This window comes from Porites lutea, chromosome 4 (genome assembly GCF_958299795.1).
Source record: "Porites lutea chromosome 4, jaPorLute2.1, whole genome shotgun sequence".
In the NCBI taxonomy this organism is placed as follows: domain Eukaryota; kingdom Metazoa; phylum Cnidaria; class Anthozoa; order Scleractinia; family Poritidae; genus Porites; species Porites lutea.
In genome coordinates, this window is record NC_133204.1 from 868,434 (window position 1) to 886,220 (window position 17,787).

Genomic DNA, 17,787 nt, shown 5'->3' on the forward strand with positions numbered 1-17,787 from the left:
CTCATTCAGTGTAACAGCTTACAAATACCAAGGCTGTGATATTAAATGAGCATTACAACGTATCTGATGTAACAGTCAAATAAACGAAAGATATTACCCAAGAAAGCAAGCACTTTTAAAAATGGCAAATGCAAGGTCTAATAGTCGGTTCGAAACTGGCAAAATTTATGAGATAACGATTGATGACAAAATATATATTGGGTCAACATGAGAGGAACTGAGGACTGGGTTAAAAGGGCATTTGACAAACAAAAATAGCAGTGTGTATGAGTACATTGACAAGAACTCCACAGATACTATCAAGATGGAACTCATTGTAAATGCTTCAAGTGCGGACAAAAAGAGCCTTGAAGCTGTTGAGAATAAACATAAAGGAGAGTTTGCAGACAGATATGGAAAACGTGTTTTGAACAAGATACAATCCAAACAAACAAAAAAGATTGAGTAGCAAGTAAAAATTGAAACAAAAGATGACTTACAAGAGAGAATAAAACAATTGGATACAAAATTTTAGATAAAAGATAATGAGGAAAACAAATATTACACAACTGACAAAAAAGATGCTAAATACACGTGAGTTACAGAAAGAGAACAAAGGAAGAGGCACAATTGGAAATTAATACATAAATGGAAAAAGGATGCTATTGACAAAATTGTTGAAAAAGAGGGATTAAAAACGGAGAAGAAAGTGGATAAAAAGTTTTGTATTTTCCTTGATTAAAAGTTAGTTTTTGCTTCACCTGATAAATCACAAGACTTAGATGTTCTTGGGGAATTCCCCAAGAGATTACATCATCGTCTTCCTGTTTTTCTGAGAATGTCACGCAAGATGAATGCATTGTGTGTGATCAAGAATAATGGCTCTTAATGTCATGTAGTGTATGATGGTTACCATGTCATGGGTACAAAAACTGGGGGCCAAAGAGAGCCATGCCATAGGAACAATTTAGATGCCGTGTATGTGGTTGGTGACTATGGCAGTGGCCATGAAAGCATGATTTAAGATCAGCTTTAAATGGCTGCTAAATGACTGGGGCGTTCCCATCGAGACTTCGTCTCTCCTCCCACCAGTACAAAGCCCTGAAATTTTAAACGCTTTTCCACCCACTTCTCGTCTTCGCTGCGCTCGACTGTGATGCCCAGGAGCTAAATCTCTAAGGCTCCTTTGTGCCAAGTTTGTGAGCCGAGCAAGAAATCCGAATACTGATTTTTTAGTCGAGTTTTTGTCAGTGTGGTAAGAAAGTGTGGTGACTTTCCGGTATGACAGTACCCCTAGTAACCCTTGTTTTAACGATTATAATAGCCCAATCGTCAACGCGAAAAAGCAAAATATAAGTTACAGGTATTTTATTTTTTTACACAACTAAAAACACTTTTGCTTTTACTATTAACTTTGCCTACAATTACGTGTAATATGTAGTTTCATTTTCACTTCATATTCGATACAAAAAGAGTACAGTTTCCTCTTCACGCGATTTCGTTCCAAAAACAAACAAACGAGCAATACTCAAAAAGCTTAAGGTAATTTAACACGTCAAAGCCAAGGTTAAAACTACTTCATCTCCTTGTTAAAGTACTGTATAAAAAACGCAGACGACTTTTTGTGTCCAGTTGGTAAAATCATCTAGTGTCACTGTAAGAGGCAACTATTGCGGTGTAATAAATGATGATAAAAACGATCGCGCCCACGCCACAGAGGATAGAGGCGATATTCAACCACATAGCAATTCTTGAGTTTCGTCTTGCGCCTTCGTAATCACCTCCATCATATGCACTATCCACCTGGAAATAATAATGATAATAGTAGATATCGAGGTCAGAAAACGGAGATTACACAACTTTGCAAGGCAAGGTACGGTACAGAGAGAGGAGAGGAGGGATTCTAAAGATTCATTTAAAACTGAAATTGTTGTGAAAGATTTACCCAAATTGTAAATACTGTACAAAAAACAGGACGTATGAAATATAATTACTAGTCAAGAACGAGTAGTGATCAATAAGCCTTCGAAAAAAAGGAAGAAAGAAAAAATGCACCGACGGAAAACTTAGCGTTCCAAAAATAACAGAGTAGGATTAATGTCACATTAATGGTACATTGGCTTAGGCGGTTGAGCTGGATTTCTGAAGAGAGATGGCGTCAAAATGTTTCATAACACCCTGCGAGCAGGGTCACTTGTGCGATTTCAGGGAAAATTTTTGGCAGCGGAAACGCCATCTCGCAAGAAGAATGGACCGAGGAAAGCTGAATAGCACTTTTATAGCCATTATACTCACTCGTCTCGTTGATCTCAAGTGCCACACAGACCCAGCAATGACAAGTATTCAAAACGGCCGCCACGAAATTGCGTAGTTATGCTAAAAAAAAATGGTCGAACTCTTGCCACTGGTGACGTCTTAACTCGTAACCATAGCAATCGACTTTTCATACAAGGGTGACAATAACTACAAAGCTACTCAAGATGGAGGTTGCAGAGCCAGCGTGGGGGGAAGGTGGAACCACTGCTCACGCTTGTAAGTTCCAAAGCTTTACTAGATTAATCAACTTAAAAAGCATGACAGACTTACCATGCTACTGAAGACAATGGCGGCTAACCCGATCGGCCAGGCACAGAACAAACAGGTCAAAATGGACAAGACCAGCCAGTTCTGTGGACGAGGAGTCATCGGCAAGATGACTGTTTGGCTGGGCTAATAAATAAAATACAATGGAGAAGCAATTAGTATAATTTCAATCACAAGATTCCTGTATTCAACTAAAGATTAGCTGTTACTGATTTTATTGGAAATTTACTACATCTGACTACATCTGAATTTCGGAAGCAAAGACCAACGTTACAAAAAAGAAGGACCCGATCCTAATAAACTCAATCTGATCAGCTATAAGTTGAAATATCGAACAAAAGAAGCATGGCTGATTTTACAGTCCCGAATATATATTTTTTGTTACCAATACTGTATGTAAGACCCTGAAGAAGGAAGGCCGTGCCTTGCGAAATATTGGTAACAAAAAATGTATACTCCCGACTGTAAAATCAGCCTTGCTTCTTTTATTCGATGTTTCTGTTGCATCCTTTTTTAAGCTCATTAAATATTTCACACCCTATCCAGCTGCGTTTAACGGACGCCAAATTTTCTTCCTGACATCTTCATGTCATAAAGCATTATAACAAAACTAGAATATTCGAAAGAAAAAATTCATAGCAGGAGCTTTCTTCCTATTTCCATTGGGCACGCTCATGACGTCATCAAATTAATACCTCTTCTGTTCTTATGATCTAAGCATTCCTCTTAACTGCACTCATACAATATTATTTAAAAACCGTACCTGCATAACCACCGTTGTTGAACTTTGCTGCGTCGTTGGGTACGGTTGTGGATAACCCATGGGTTGTCCGGTAAAAGGCTGGGGGCCTGGGTACCCCGGCTGTGCATTATATGGTTGCTGTGGGTAACCAGGCTGGGCTGGGTAACCAGGCTGAGCTGAATAACCTAACTGAGCAGGCAAGTTAACTTGTTGTGGTGCATATGGTGGGGGCGACACTTCCTCTTCAAGAGGGACATAATTTGCTAGTGGAAAATAATTTAATAATAAAATATCATCTATGTTGAAAAATATACATAGTAGACCTTTTTACCGATACGGCGGCCATATTGAATTAAACCGTTTTAAGGAGTATTATAGGATGCCCAGGGGTCATGGGCACATTTCGTTTATAATTTTGAGCGCTTTTCGGGACATTTTTTCTTAACGTTTTCTTAGAATAAGATTGCAATGGGAAAAAAGGTCCTTGTGCCGTGTTTGGATGTAATAATGATCGCCTTTTTCTAGTTAGTAATAGAAATATGGTCTTTCACTATATATTTCTCGGGAAAAAGGCGATCATTATTACATCCAAACAAGGCACAAGGATCTTGTTCTATTATTCTTAGAAAACAGTAAGAAAAAATGTCCCAAAAAGCCCTCGAAAATACAAACGAAATGTGTTTATGCCCCCTGGGCATCCTATAATACTCCTTAAATCGAATGAATTCAAAATGGCCCCACCGTATCGGTAAAAAGGTCTATTTATATATATTGATTAATAGACCCATTGGTCACTGCTGTGGTAGTTCCTACCTAGTTGCTGTGGACGCGTGCAACCACCAAGTGACGTAATACAGAACAGTCCAGTCAAAATTGCAAGCCCAGTGGTAATTTGGTTGCTAAAGTTATGTAAAACGTTGTAGCTAAATCATCTAGGCGGTTTGCTTGAATAATACTGTACCCGTTTTCGTTCCTAAGTACCAAATTCTTTTTCAGTCTTTTTATTGCTGTCTCTGAGGACACCGTTGGGAACGTTTTGACTGATTTCTTATAATCTAAATTGCGTTGTATACTAAGGTGGGCACCCGCCGAGATAATTCTCGGTTTTTACATGACGTCACCGAAATTCAGACTAAGAAACTATCGGTTCTTCTTAGGTTCTACTTTCATGAGGTATTATAGGACCTAAAAACCTTAATTTACACAAATTTTCGGTTCGAAAAGGTTCCTTTTTTGCGCTAGAAGACGCTTGAATTTTCTGGCTTTTGCTGGCGACCGGGAAATTGCTTGTTAGGGTTCAAAACGTTACAAATTTTTTGAGATTTTGCTATCTAATCATCCCTTGTCTCAGAATAAATATTACTTTAATCTTTAAGAGTTCTTCAAGCGATGAATTTACGCGTTGGTAGGGAAACTCAAAAACAGATGTTTCTGATGGTTTCCTTTGGCCATATATGTGCCTCTCAAAGGGACATCAACATGGCGTCTCTATACAAAACTTTATAAATTTGGGCAAAACGTTTTTCCGACTACCTCGCATATGAAATATCCTACAAACCTAATTCTGGCCGATCTTGGCAAAGTATTTCCCAGGTTCTGGACTTTCCTCATTGAATGGTTTGTATTTTAATTTTTTATCGCGTGACAGTAAAAACAGGGAATAGACGTTAACATACCTTCGACAAGTCTTGTTTTATCAGACATATTTTCTTTCGTTACCTCTTGTCACTGGTTCTACAGGAAAATTTATAAAACGAATAAAACTATACCACATTCGTTACTGTTAGTACGTAGTTCGCATTTTAAGGGTCCATCCACACAAAACATATTGTTTCGCATCGAAACAACTCGTCGTTGCCAGCCTAACGCTGGAGTTAAGTTGGACTGCCCCCCTCCGTCTCCCCATCCAAGCACATCCAAGACAGTCTTGGATTCTGCATTTCACACGGTGGATTCCGGATTTTAGATACTGGATCCCGGTCAGTGGAACTTGTATTCCAGACTTGATTCCAAGCGTTACCGGGATCCGAATTCCTGGAGTTGTATTCCGGATGTAAAGCCTCGATTTCCGATTGCACAAGCAAAACTTTCCCCGATTCCCTTACACTGCGCAACTCAATGGGCATAACAAGATGGCTGCAGTGAAGAAGCGTCTGCAGTATTAAATATACGGTGGTCTAGTATTGACGAGTAACATTTATATTTTAATGAAGTCACCAGAAGAAAACGTTAGTGGCAATTTCGATAGTAGGTTTTGTAGGCCGAGATTAGTCGCGATGAGTTGGAAACGTAACGTATTAGGAAACGCGAGGCCTTTTTAACTTAACTGTAACTTTATCATTCCATCGCTCATATAGTACAAACTCAGTAAAGCCAAAGCCGGGGGATTATACGGCCTGTGGTCAGAATGACAGAAATTATTTTGTATAGAAATGAAGACTGTAGGCTAAACTACAAAACTAAAACAAGATACAAAACTGAAATTAAATAAGTTTACATGCATGCAGTCCTATAACAGAGAAGGAACTAGTGACAAATAAACTAACAATAAACTATGAGAATCCTGCGCTAGTTCAATTCAGGCTTAAAAAGTGAAGTTTTAGGTTTTTTTTAAAGTTACTAGTGGTAAGGCTGTCACGGACAGTCAAGAGAATATCGTTCCAAATAGTCGGGGCTTGAGAACTAATCGCAAACTGATACCTGAGGGACATTTTATGCAAGTTGAAACGAGAACGAGTTAGATAATCATGAAAATCACGATTAAAGTGGAGGAGCGAGGAAAGAGAGGCAGGTAAAAGGCGATTAAAGTGTGAGAATACAAAACAAGAAACATGAAATTTATAAAGTGAATGGAGAGAAAGAATATTAAGAGCCAATGTCTGTAATTTTCGAGAATCGGTTGACAGTCGTGAATTTTTGAATTTCTTCATATTTTGCCCAAATGATCTCTATAGTACACTTATTTCAAAAATCACATTAAAACTTGTAACGGCTTTTTATTTTTTCCTGAATCGGGCAAAGTTTGAAAAACGCTAAATCGGCGCTCTTTCGAGTATGAAATTAGCGAAAATTAAGCATTTTCTTCGCGCTCGTACATAAAAACGTGATGATATCTCTAAATGAAATCAAGTCACAAAGCAAACACAGACTTGTGCTTTATAATTCAGCAATTATCTTTAGATAAGCTGCTTAAATGTGGCTGTGTCGGCCGCAAGAAGAAACACGATTTCGGCTCTTTTCAAAAATGACAAGTTTGACCTAACTTCACCATTGAAAAAAACAATTGATACATGGAATTTCAACATGAAACAAACACTATTTTAAAGCACATCCTTTGCCGTTTCTTGTGTTAAAAAATTTTTGGCGGCATTACAAAAGTGCGTCGCTGAGACACCGAAACGTGCAGGGTAGTTTCGTACGTTGGAACGCTCAAACAAGCTAGCCGCGACTGTAGGCACCCAAAAGTTTTTGCAAACTTAGCTTCTTTTACAAGGGGCACATTACGGGAAGCTCTTAAAATCTTTTGAAAAACGCTTTTCAATTTGATGGTTACAAAAAAAAAAAACTAAGTAGATTAACACTGCATTTGATTGCACGCAAGTAGCTGAAAAAGACGACGCTCAGATTAAGTCCTCATTGAGTGTAAATATTGACCTTGAGTTTCTGCACCTAAAATAAAGCCGCTAGAAACGGCGTGCTAGCTCTAAATGGGATTCGAGATCTCTAAGAATTTACTTACCACAGTCGTTTCAACTGCAAGTGGCCGCAGTTTACTGAAATCTTCCGTCGTTTAGCCTCGGACTTAATGCTGTGTTGCGTGATGAAAGCCGGTGTGTGATCTGAGTCGGGTCACGCAACCGTACAGAAAAGGATGAATCGTCGCACGAGTGTACAAGAAAAAATAAAATGACAATTAACACTGTTTTTTTTTTAGTTTTATATTTTATATTCTCCAAAACATGTGGAACTAAACTTGATTTTAGGATGTACCAGCCGAAACTCAAATAGAGAAAGAAAACAAATAGAGTTACTAAGCCGAGTCTGCAAAACTTTTCACACTAGTTTTCTTTTATTTGCACTTAACCTTTTGAGCCTTTGCTTGTGATAAACTAATCTTAACCCCGCTTGGCGTACAGACCTCTCTATCGATCACCTCTGTATGAATTGAGTGGTTTAGGTACACACGTACGCCATATACCACATGAAGGTAGAGCAGGGAAATGGAAACGAGTAAAACTGTTTAAGGAAAATTGGCCAATGCTCCGCAAAAGAACGTTCCTGAAAAACCACAAATCGACAATGGACAATGGACACATTTGATAAGCGAAATACAAGTATTTAACTTGTCTAAATTACTGAAAGGTATTGCTTTGCTCCTCTGCAGCAAGGGCATCTTCTGGTGAGACCTCAACCTGCTGTTGACGAATTGTACTTTATCTGATCCCACACCCCCGAATAGAGGCCCTTAAAGGCCAGTCTACACAGTTTGGCCTTGGGCCAGAATGCACGTACTGCTAGCTCCTACCTAAAAAAGGGAACAATCACCTGGCTCTATCCGCCACCACCCCCCGGCACTTGTTCGCACGCTAGAAAATAAACCAATTCACTGACAAGTTTATTTTCATAACGCCAAAATCCGTCGCGTAAATGAAAAAATGCTTTAAAATGCCTCAGCCATTTTACTTACTATCTTTTAACCAAATACGTTGCGGAGAAAAGAGAGAAAAGGCTCAAAATAGCCTTTCATTTCTATTTAAATTTCAGATGGAGAATGCCCTTTTCCTAGGTCTGCACCAGTAGTGACTTGCGTGCTAAAACCCCTTCGTAGTGGTATCTCTCAGGCAAAAACGACCGCCTAGCGGCGAGGAGCAAGGAGAGAGGTTAGTGGCCCTTTCCGAAAAGAAAAAAAACTGTAAAGGCAGCAACTTCGTCGCTCAGAAAACGTCTGCGTATATAATTTTCTTCAGGCCGCACAGAGTCATCAATTAATGTGCCTTTACGGACCCCTTTTAAATGAGCAGCCAGTAGGCTGTTCTGGAACGCTACAACGTGATTTGTGCTCCGCCACCCGGAACCAAGCATTTAGCGGTGACGAGGAAAAACTTTTATTTTTATGCGCGAATTTTGTGGATCAAACAAAGTCTACTAGCTCTAAATGTAGTGATCAAGACATGAATTTTTGTATGTGTAGGGTTGATCCTAATGGAGAACCCAATGCCAACCAACCCACCCATCTCTTCCTCCTGCCCTAAACTTAAACAAGCTAAGTAGACTTTTCATGACGTTAGCATAGTCACCTGAGACCTCTCGCGTGCTCGTCTTTTTTCGAAACGAAAAAAGAGTGTAAAAGCTGCACCTTCGTCGCTCAGCCGAAACGTCTGCGTATATTATTTTCTTCAGGCCTTACAGAGTCATCAATCGATGTGCCTTTATGGACCCCTCTATGAGCAGCCAGTAGGCTGATCTAGAACGGTACCACGTGATTTGTTGCACCGCCACCCGGAACCAAACATTTAGCGGTGATGTGAAAAAACTCTTATTTCAGTCATGCGCCAATTTTTGTGGATCAAACAAAGACCACCTAACGTAAATGCAGAAAACCTTACTTGTATCATTAACATGGTAGTAGGCCTTTCCCGATTGCTCTCGAAAAATCCTAAAAAAGTGCTGGCAAAAATGGCTAAAAAGTGCTCAAAAAGTGCTCAAAATCTCAGAATAGTGCTCAAAAAGTGCTAAAAGTTGTGTACAGTTACCTCTAAGCTTTTCGTAAATATGTCAATTTTTACTCAAGTAATTAACAATCTATTTTGCGTAGTGTTATTCGACAGGTTGTTACGAAAGGTTGATAGAATATAGAACAATAATATTTTTAAAAAACTAAAGCCGGTTACGAATTGTAAATAAATTCAGCAGTACTCGTAGTAGTACAAAGCCTAGACATCAGATGATTTAGAAATTTGAGATGACACACGCATGATACATCAGCCAATCAGAAACTTCTGTTCTCACGCTCAGTAAGGATAAGTCCACGTGCCTTTCCATGTCAACGGTCTTTTATTCTTGACAACATCATTAGTTTTTCAAATTTATGACCTTGAACACGGTTCTCGTTGCGAGCGACACACAGTTTTTGCTTTAAAATGTTTTAGAAGACATATGTTGCTCGAAATTTGCTCGAAATGTGAAATATTGCTCAAATGTTGCCCAAAGTGCTTAAGGGTGCTCAAAATGCAAAATAGTGCTCCAAACTCAAAAAAGTGCTCAAAAGGTGCTCAGCGCAATCGGGAAAGGCCTACATGGTAGGGTCGATGTTTGGTTATTGCCCTACATACTCACGTGACTAACAAGTCAGGAGCATACCAAGTGACTCACGACATCTTTTCTATGATCGCAATAAATTCAGCATTACTGGGGCCACAGGCGCCACAAACCAAGTTTGAATATGTGCGAGATGCTATACGAACATACAACAACGACTTACACCGTAAAACACTTTATATACCAGGAATTTCTTTTCCGGCGCGTTACGCGTCACGCACTTCCGGAATGTCATCTTCCCTCATGTTGACAGATTGAAAACATATACAAACTTAACTTTGATTCTGCCGTGATGCAGAATTTAATCAGCGGTACTGTGAACCCGTGTAGCATTTAAGTTCAGGTAAGTAAATAACTTTTCTGATTTCAAGGTTTCAATACGATTAAAACTATAGCAAGCGAGTATTTCGACAATATTCCCCCCTCCTAACTGTGATTTGAACTGCGTATTCGTGTCTCTTCATTATGGTTTATCGCAAAAATCAGCTGACAGGAATCATGTTAAACCGAGCAGAAACGCCGAAATATAATCTGAAACCGTTACAACTCTGACTAGGGTTTAAATGTCGAAGTAACTTATGTTTGCGAAGGATTAATATTCCAAGCGTCGAAACTTGCTTGTTGCACGTGCTTTTCGTGCTTTATTTATGTACGAGCGCGAAGAAAATGCTCAATTTTCGCTAATTTCATACTCGAAAGAGCGCCGATTTAGAGTTTATCAAACTTTGCCTGCTTCCTGAAAAAATAAAAAGCAGTTACAAGTTTTAACGTGATTTTTGAAATTAGTGTACTATAGAGATTATTTGGGCGAAATATGAAGAAATTCAAAAATTCATGACTGTCAACCGATTCTCGAAAATTACAGACATTGGCTCTTAAGCTTCGAGAAAAGAGGCTTAGAACGAGTTCGTGGAGGAGAAAATTAAAGGTGATCATTCGAATGGCTTTCTTTTGGAGTAGATAAAGGGGTTCAAGGTAGGAGGCATATGTAGATGCCCAGGTGAGGTTACAATAATTGAACGACAGTAGAAATTATATTCGTCCTGGATCACTTTGAATGGCATTTTGAAAAGCGCCATCTTAATCACGTTGCGTCCTTATTGCGATATCTCGAACGGAAACTTATATTTCAATCCTGATTTCAGCTGACAGTCTTAAAAGCGCAAAATCAATACCGAAACAATGCGAAAAAATAGCACAAGTATTGGATTGAGCTACAGAGGGTCGAATAGCCCTAATAAAAAGCCTTTACAGTTAAGAACGCAGACCATACCGATCGTTAAGTCCTCAGAAAGATTATAGTTACCAAGGGTCTTCTACTTCAACAACATCTCGCAGAAATTTATGACGTCTCAGAACCTATATCCGCACTTATAGGCAGAAAGCATTTACCGGTAGCTCGGCACACGGCGTTTCCGCGTTGTAAAATGTGTAGCCATCACTGAGAAAGCACCTCGATCAATTTTAGCTGGTGCATTGCAATTCGGTTAATTTGACAGTTACAGAAACAACAAAAACTTCTTTCATAACTCCCAATCAGACTGACTCCCAATGGTAATCAACTTTTATATACTGCGGTGGAATTTTGCCAGTAAAAAGTTATTATTGACTTGGCGGACTAAAGCATCGAAACACACGTGTACGAAAAGAAAATCGACTTCAATTAATAAAAGCGGACGAAAGCAAACAAGCCAAAGATCACAAGAAGGAATCTACTTAATTTTGAACGAAACGATACAGATTAATCTGTCGGTAACGTGACCTTTCATTCCTTTTCTTTTCTGTTTACAGTAAGAAGAGGTTATTATTTTCATTATTTTCACCTAAATTTGGTCCAATGATTGGAACTCGGAGCGTCAAGTTGGTCCAAGTCTAATAATAATAGCAGACGGACCATACACATTTACAGGACAACCAAAGGAAGGCTTATTATTCAGTTTGGTTAACGAGGAGAGTGCAGGCATGCGCATATAAATAAGATGGTTTCTTTTTACGCTACAATTAGGATATGAGTACTTTGTTGTCTACTCAACGGAACATTGAAACTGAAAAAAATAAAGGAATGAACCCGCATTCATGAAGGCACTAGAAGACATGACAAAGCTATTTAATAGATTCAGAATTACAACCAAGATAACAAAAACAAGGACTCGTTTTCTGTGGTATCAAAACAACCCCTTCTTCTTACCCTAAGCTCTTCCCAGATGAATTCCACCAACCAAAAAAGAGGAGGTTTACATCGAAATGAAACTGATCGTAACTAATCACTGGATAATAACGAGACACGGAATGTTCGCGAACGTGGTCTACTGTGACTCAATCGAACAAGTGTTTATTTCATGAATGAATACTTTAATACAGAAAAACCTAAAGATTTCCTGCTTGTCTTAGCTCTTATTTAAGTCATCTATAGCACTGAACTTAAACGTAAATTTGAATAACAATTCTTAGCACGGGTATAAGCTTTTGCTTGCGCAGTCGACCGACGAAGGCTACGTAAATGAACCCTTTGTGGTAAATTAACAAATAGACTAATACATTAAACAACCACAAACGTGCTGTCTGTGACATTGAAGCAATGTCTCCTTACCTTAGTCAAAAGTCCGGCTTGGAAATCACACCCAGATCTTTGAGAAACTAATGAATTCAACTGGGAAAGGAGGAAACTATGAAATAACTCTTTACGTGTTGACGCAATAATGTTATGCACTATGACCCAGTAGAAGAAGCTGATTGGATGCTGAGCTTTGTCCGGAAATTGATCTGCACGCAAGTAAATTTGAATTGCAAAATATTCTAAATTGCTCCTTGTGTGAGCCATGTCAGTAAGGATCCATGTTGCGTTATTTTCTATCTTTTCAAAAAGCTTTGATAGTTGTGTTCGTATCAATTGAATTCCAAAATTAATGTTACAGTTTTGCTGTTTAAGAGTAAATTTAGGCACAGAAACTGTTTTTCGTGTCGTCTGTTGCTATGCTACAGATGGCAAGAATTGACATGGATTTGGAATGGAAGTCGTTTGATGTCACTCTACAGGAGCATTTTGTCGAGCCCGCGGTACCTTTTTCGATTTCCAAAGCTAAGAGAAGAATATACAATTATGGCACACGGAGTTACTTCCGCTTTCTGGCTAGACCATTTTAACGCTTATAGGAGACATTTTGCTTTGTCACGCAGCTGGCTTTAAGTACTGTTTTTTTCGATCCAGTTTCATAGCGTTATACAAAACGGAGGACACTTCCTTATAAACACAGTCCCAGCTAATTACAAACTGTCTTACGGGCCTAGCCTATACGTAACAGGCGCTGGTTTTGTTTTAGGGCGAAAGGAGAATATCGAGGACGCGCGCGCGTGCAGGAGGGGAGTGTGGCCCACCCGCGTAAACTGTCATAGCCCGCCCAGTAAATCACTTGATATGATTACGAATTCTAGTTGAGATTTCGTTCCAAAAACAAACAAACGAGCATTACTTATAAAGCTTAAGGTAATTTAACACGACAAAGCCAAGGTTAAAACTACTTCATCTCCTTGTTAAAGTACTGTATAAAAAACGCAGACGACTTTTTGTGTCCAGTTGGTAAAAGCACTAGGCAGTTATATTGTGGCGAAATAAATGACGATAAAAACGAACAAGCCCACGCCACAGAGAAGAGAGGAGATATTCAACCACATAGCAATTCTTGAGTTTCGTCTTGCGCCTTCGTAATCACCTCCATCATATGCACTATCCACCTGGAAATAATAATGATAATAGTAGATATCGAGGTCAGAAAACGGACATAACACAACTTTGCAAGGCAAGGTACGAAACAGACAGAGGAGAGGAGGGATTCTAAAGATCATTTAAAACTGAAATTGTTGTGAAAGATTTCGCCAAATGGTAAATACCGTACAAAAAACAGGACGTATGAAATATAATTACTAGTCAAGAACGTATGAGGAGTGATCAATAAGCCTTCGAAAAAAAGGAAAAAAGAGAAAATGCAAAGAAGGAAAACTTAGCGATCCAAAAATAACAGGGTAGGATTAATGTCACATTAATGTTACATTGGCTTAGGCGGTTGAGCTGGATTTCTGAAGAGAGATGGCGTCAAAATGTTTGATAACCTGCGAGCAGGCTCACTTTACGATTTCAGGGAAAATTTTTGGCAGCGGAAACGCAATCCCGCAAGAAGAATGGAACGAGGAAAGCTGAATAGCACTTTTATAGATATTATACTCATTCGTCTCGTTAATCTCAAGTGTCACACAGACCCAGCAATGACAAGTATTCAAAACGGCCGCCACCGTTTGAACATTTACCGAAAACTCACATTTCAAGTTAAAAAATTTAATTGGGAAAAAACAAGGCGTATGTCACACTTGAGGTGAATGATCATTTAATGAAACATTTTACGCTTTTGATAATTTTTATGTCGTTTTTGTTACTTTTGCTTTGATTGTTTGCTTATTTTAGAGAAAAAGTGCAAAAAGAGCGCGTAGTTATGCTAAAAAAAATGGTCGAACTTTTGCCACTGATGACGTCTTAACTTACCCATAGCAACCGACTTTTCACGTAAAAAGAATGACAGACTTACCATGCTACTGAAGACAATGGCGGCTAACCCGATCGGGCAGGAACAGAACAAACAGGTCAAAATGGACAAGGCCAGCCAGTTCTGTGGACGAGGAGTCATCGGCAAGATGACTGTTTGGCTGGGCTAATAAATGAAATACAATGGAGAAGCAATTAGTATAATTTCAATCACAAGATTCCTACATTCAACTAAAGATTAGCTGTTACCGATTTTATTGGAAAATTACTACGTCTGAACGTGCATTGAATTTCGGAAGCAAAGACCAACGTTACAAAAAAGAAGGACCCGATCCTAATAAACTCAATCTCATCAGCTATAAGTTGAAATATCGAACAAAAGAAGCATGGCTGATTTTACAGTCCCGAATATATATTTTTTGTCACCAATATTGTATGTAAGACCCTGAAGAAGGAAGGCCGTGCCTTGCGAAATATTGGTAACAAAAAATGTATATTCCCGACTGTAAAATCAGCCTTGCTTCTTTTATTCGATGTTTCTGTTGCATCCTTTTTTAAGCTCCTTAAATATTTCGCGAAAAAAAATTAGATAAATAAAAATCGAAGCGAAATCATTCGTTTAAGAAGCTATATAACACACCCTACCCAGCTGCGTTTAACGGATGCGAAACTTTCTTCCTGACATCTTCATGTCATAAGGAATTACAACAAAACTAGAATATTCGCAAGAAAAAATTCATAGCAGGAGCTTTCTTCCTATTTCCATTGGGCACGCTCATGACGTCATCAAATTAATACCTCTTTAGTTCTTATGATCTAAGCATTCCCCTCAACTGCACCCATACAATATTATTTAAAAACCGTACCTGCATAACCACCGTTGTTGAACTTTGCTGCGTCACTGGGTACGGTTGTGGATAACCCATGGGTTGTCCAGTAAAAGGCTGAGGGCCTGGGTACCCCGGCTGTGCATTATATGGTTGCTGTGGGTAACCAGGCTGGGCTGGGTAACCGGGCTGGGCTGGGTAACCAGGCTGGGCTGGGTAACCAGGCTGGGCTGAGTAACCAGGCTGAGCTGAATAACCTGACTGAGCAGGCAAGTTAACTTGTTGTGCTGGATATGGTGGGGGCGACACTTCATCTTCAAGAGGGACATAATTTGTTAGTGGAAAATAATTTAATAATAAAATATCATCTACGTTGAAAATGTGCATAATTTATATATATTGATTAATAGACTCATTGGTCGTTGCTGTGGTAGTTCCTATCTTGTTGCTGTGGACGGGTTCAACTACCAAGCGACGTAATACAGAACAGTCCAGTCAAAATTGCAAGCGCAGTCATGTGATTTGGTTGCTAAAGTTATGTAAAACGTTGTAGCTAAATCACCTGGGCGGTTTGCTTGAATAATACCGTACCCGTTTTCGCTCCTAAATACCAAATTCTTTTTCCGTCTTTGTTAATGCTGTCTCTGAGGACACCGTTGGGAAAGTTTTGACTGATTTCTTATAATCTAAATTGCGTTCTATACTAAGGTGGGCACCCGCCGAGATAATTGTCTGTTTTTACATGACGTCACCGAAATTCAGACTAAGAAACTATCCGTTCTTCTTAGGTTCTACTTTCATGAGTTTTTCCGACTATCTCGCATATATATCCTACAAACCTAATTCTGGCCGATCTCGGCAAAGCATTTCCCAGATTCTGGACTTTCCTGATTGAATGGTTTTCATTTTAATTTTTTATCGCGTGACATTAAAAACAGGGAATAGACGTTAACATACCTTCGACAAGTTTTGTGTTATCAGCCATATTTTCTTTTGTTACCTCTTGTCACTGGTTCTACAAGAAAATTTATAAAACGAATAAAACTATACCACATTCGTTACTGTTAAGACGTAGTTCGCGTTTTAAGGGTTCATCTACACAAAATATATTGTTTCGAAATCGAAAAAACTCGTTGCCAGCCTAACGCTGGAGTTAAGTTGGACTGAAAGCACCTCGATCAATTTTAGCTGGGGCATTGCAATTCGGTTAATTTGACGGTTACAGAAACAACAAAAGTTCTTTTATAACTCCCAATCAGACTGACTCCGAATGGTAATCAAGTTTTATATACGTATACTGTGGTGGAATTTTGCCAGTAAAAAGTTAGCGTTGACTTGGCGGACTAAAGCATCGAAACACTAGTGCACGATAGGAAAATCGACTTCAATTTATAAAAGCGGACGAAAGCAACCATGCCAAAGATCACTAGAAGGAATCTACTTAATTTTGAACGAAACGATACAGATTAATCTGTCGGTAACTTTACCTTTCATTTCTTTTCTTTTCTATTTAAGAAGAGGTTATTATTTTCACGTAAATTTGATCCAATGATTGGAACTCGAAGCGTCAAGTCAGGTCCAAGTCTAATAGCAGACGGACCATATACGACCGGCAGGGCTTTCATGACAAAGCAATTTAACAGATTCAGAATTACAACCAAGATAACAAAAACAAGGACTCGTTTTCTGTGGTATCAAAACAACCCCTTCTTCTTACCCTAAGCAGCCTAAGCTTTTCTCAGATGAATTCCACCAACCAAAGAAGAGGAGGTTTACATCGAAATGAAACTGGTCGTAACTAATCACTGGATAATAACGAGACACTGAATGTTCGAAAACGTGGTCTACTGTGACTCAATCTAACAAGTGCTCATTTTATGAATGGATACTTTAATACAGAAAAACCTATACCTAAAGATTTCCTGCTCGTCTTAGCTCCTATTTAAGTCATCTATAGCACTGAACTTAATAGTAAATTTGGATAACAACTCTTAGCACGGGTGTAAGGTTTCGCTTGCGCAGTAGACCGACGAAGGCCACGAAAATGAACACATTTTAGCAAATTAACAAATAGACTACTAATACAATAAACAACTAGAAACGTGCTGTCTGTGACATTGAAGCAATGTCTCCTTACCTTAGACAAAAGTCCGGCTTGGTAATCACACTAAAATCTTTGAGAAATTAATGAATTGAACTGGGAAAGGAGGAAACAATGAAATAATTCCTTAGGTGTTTTGACGCAATAATATTATGCACTATGACCCAGTAGAAGAAGCTGATTGGATGGTGAGACTGAGTGTCTAGCTTTATCCGGAAATTGATCTGCCCGCAAGTAAATTTGAATTACAAAAATATTCTAAATTGCTCCTTGTGTGAGCCATGTATTAAGGAACCATGTCGCGCTATTTTCTATCTTTTCAAAAAGTTTTGATACTTGTGTTCGTATCAATTGAATTCCAAAATTAATGTTACAGTTTTGTTGTTTAAGAGTACATTTAGGCACTATACTGTTTTTGCGGATGTCGTCTGTTGCTAGGGATGGCAAGAATTGACGTGGATTTGGAATGGAAGTCGTTTGATGTAACTCTACAGGAGCATTTTGTCGAGCCCGCAGTACCTCCCTAAGAGAAGAATATACATTTATGGCACACGGAGTTACTTCCGCATTCTGGCTAGAAACGCTTACAGGAGACATTTTGTTTTGTCACGCAGCTGGATTTAAGTACTGTTTTTTTCGATCCAGTTTCAAAGCGTTATACAAAACGAAGGACACTTCGGTACAAACACTGTCCCAGCTAATT

At 38.9% G+C, this 17,787-nt stretch overlaps 1 protein-coding gene across 1 annotated transcript; it reads right to left on the minus strand.

The window, feature by feature from the left end:
* Positions 1-1,332: 1,332 nt before the first annotated feature.
* On the minus strand, positions 1,333-17,218 carry LOC140933113 (uncharacterized). The gene is made up of 8 exons (XM_073382629.1): positions 17,121-17,218; positions 15,941-15,998; positions 15,023-15,297; positions 14,200-14,322; positions 13,219-13,354; positions 3,326-3,567; positions 2,566-2,688; positions 1,333-1,782 (listed from the first exon to the last, which is right to left on the minus strand). Exons 2-8 carry the CDS (start codon positions 15,966-15,968, stop codon positions 1,621-1,623), a joined length of 1,089 nt encoding a protein of 362 aa, XP_073238730.1. The 5' UTR covers positions 15,969-15,998; positions 17,121-17,218; the 3' UTR covers positions 1,333-1,620.
* Between the last annotated feature and the right edge of the window lie 569 nt (positions 17,219-17,787).

What these genes read in the sequence shown, in the direction of transcription:
- LOC140933113 (XM_073382629.1), bottom strand. Translation starts at nt 15,968, where the DNA reads ATGGCTGATAACACAAAACTTGTCGAAG. An exon ending in TAACACAAAACTTGTCGAAG is followed by an intron (nt 15,298 to 15,940) that starts GTATGTTAACGT and finishes TCCCTCTTGAAG; the next exon opens with ATGAAGTGTCGCCCCCACCA. An exon ending in CCATTGTCTTCAGTAGCATG is followed by an intron (nt 13,355 to 14,199) that starts GTAAGTCTGTCA and finishes TATTATTTCCAG; the next exon opens with GTGGATAGTGCATATGATGG.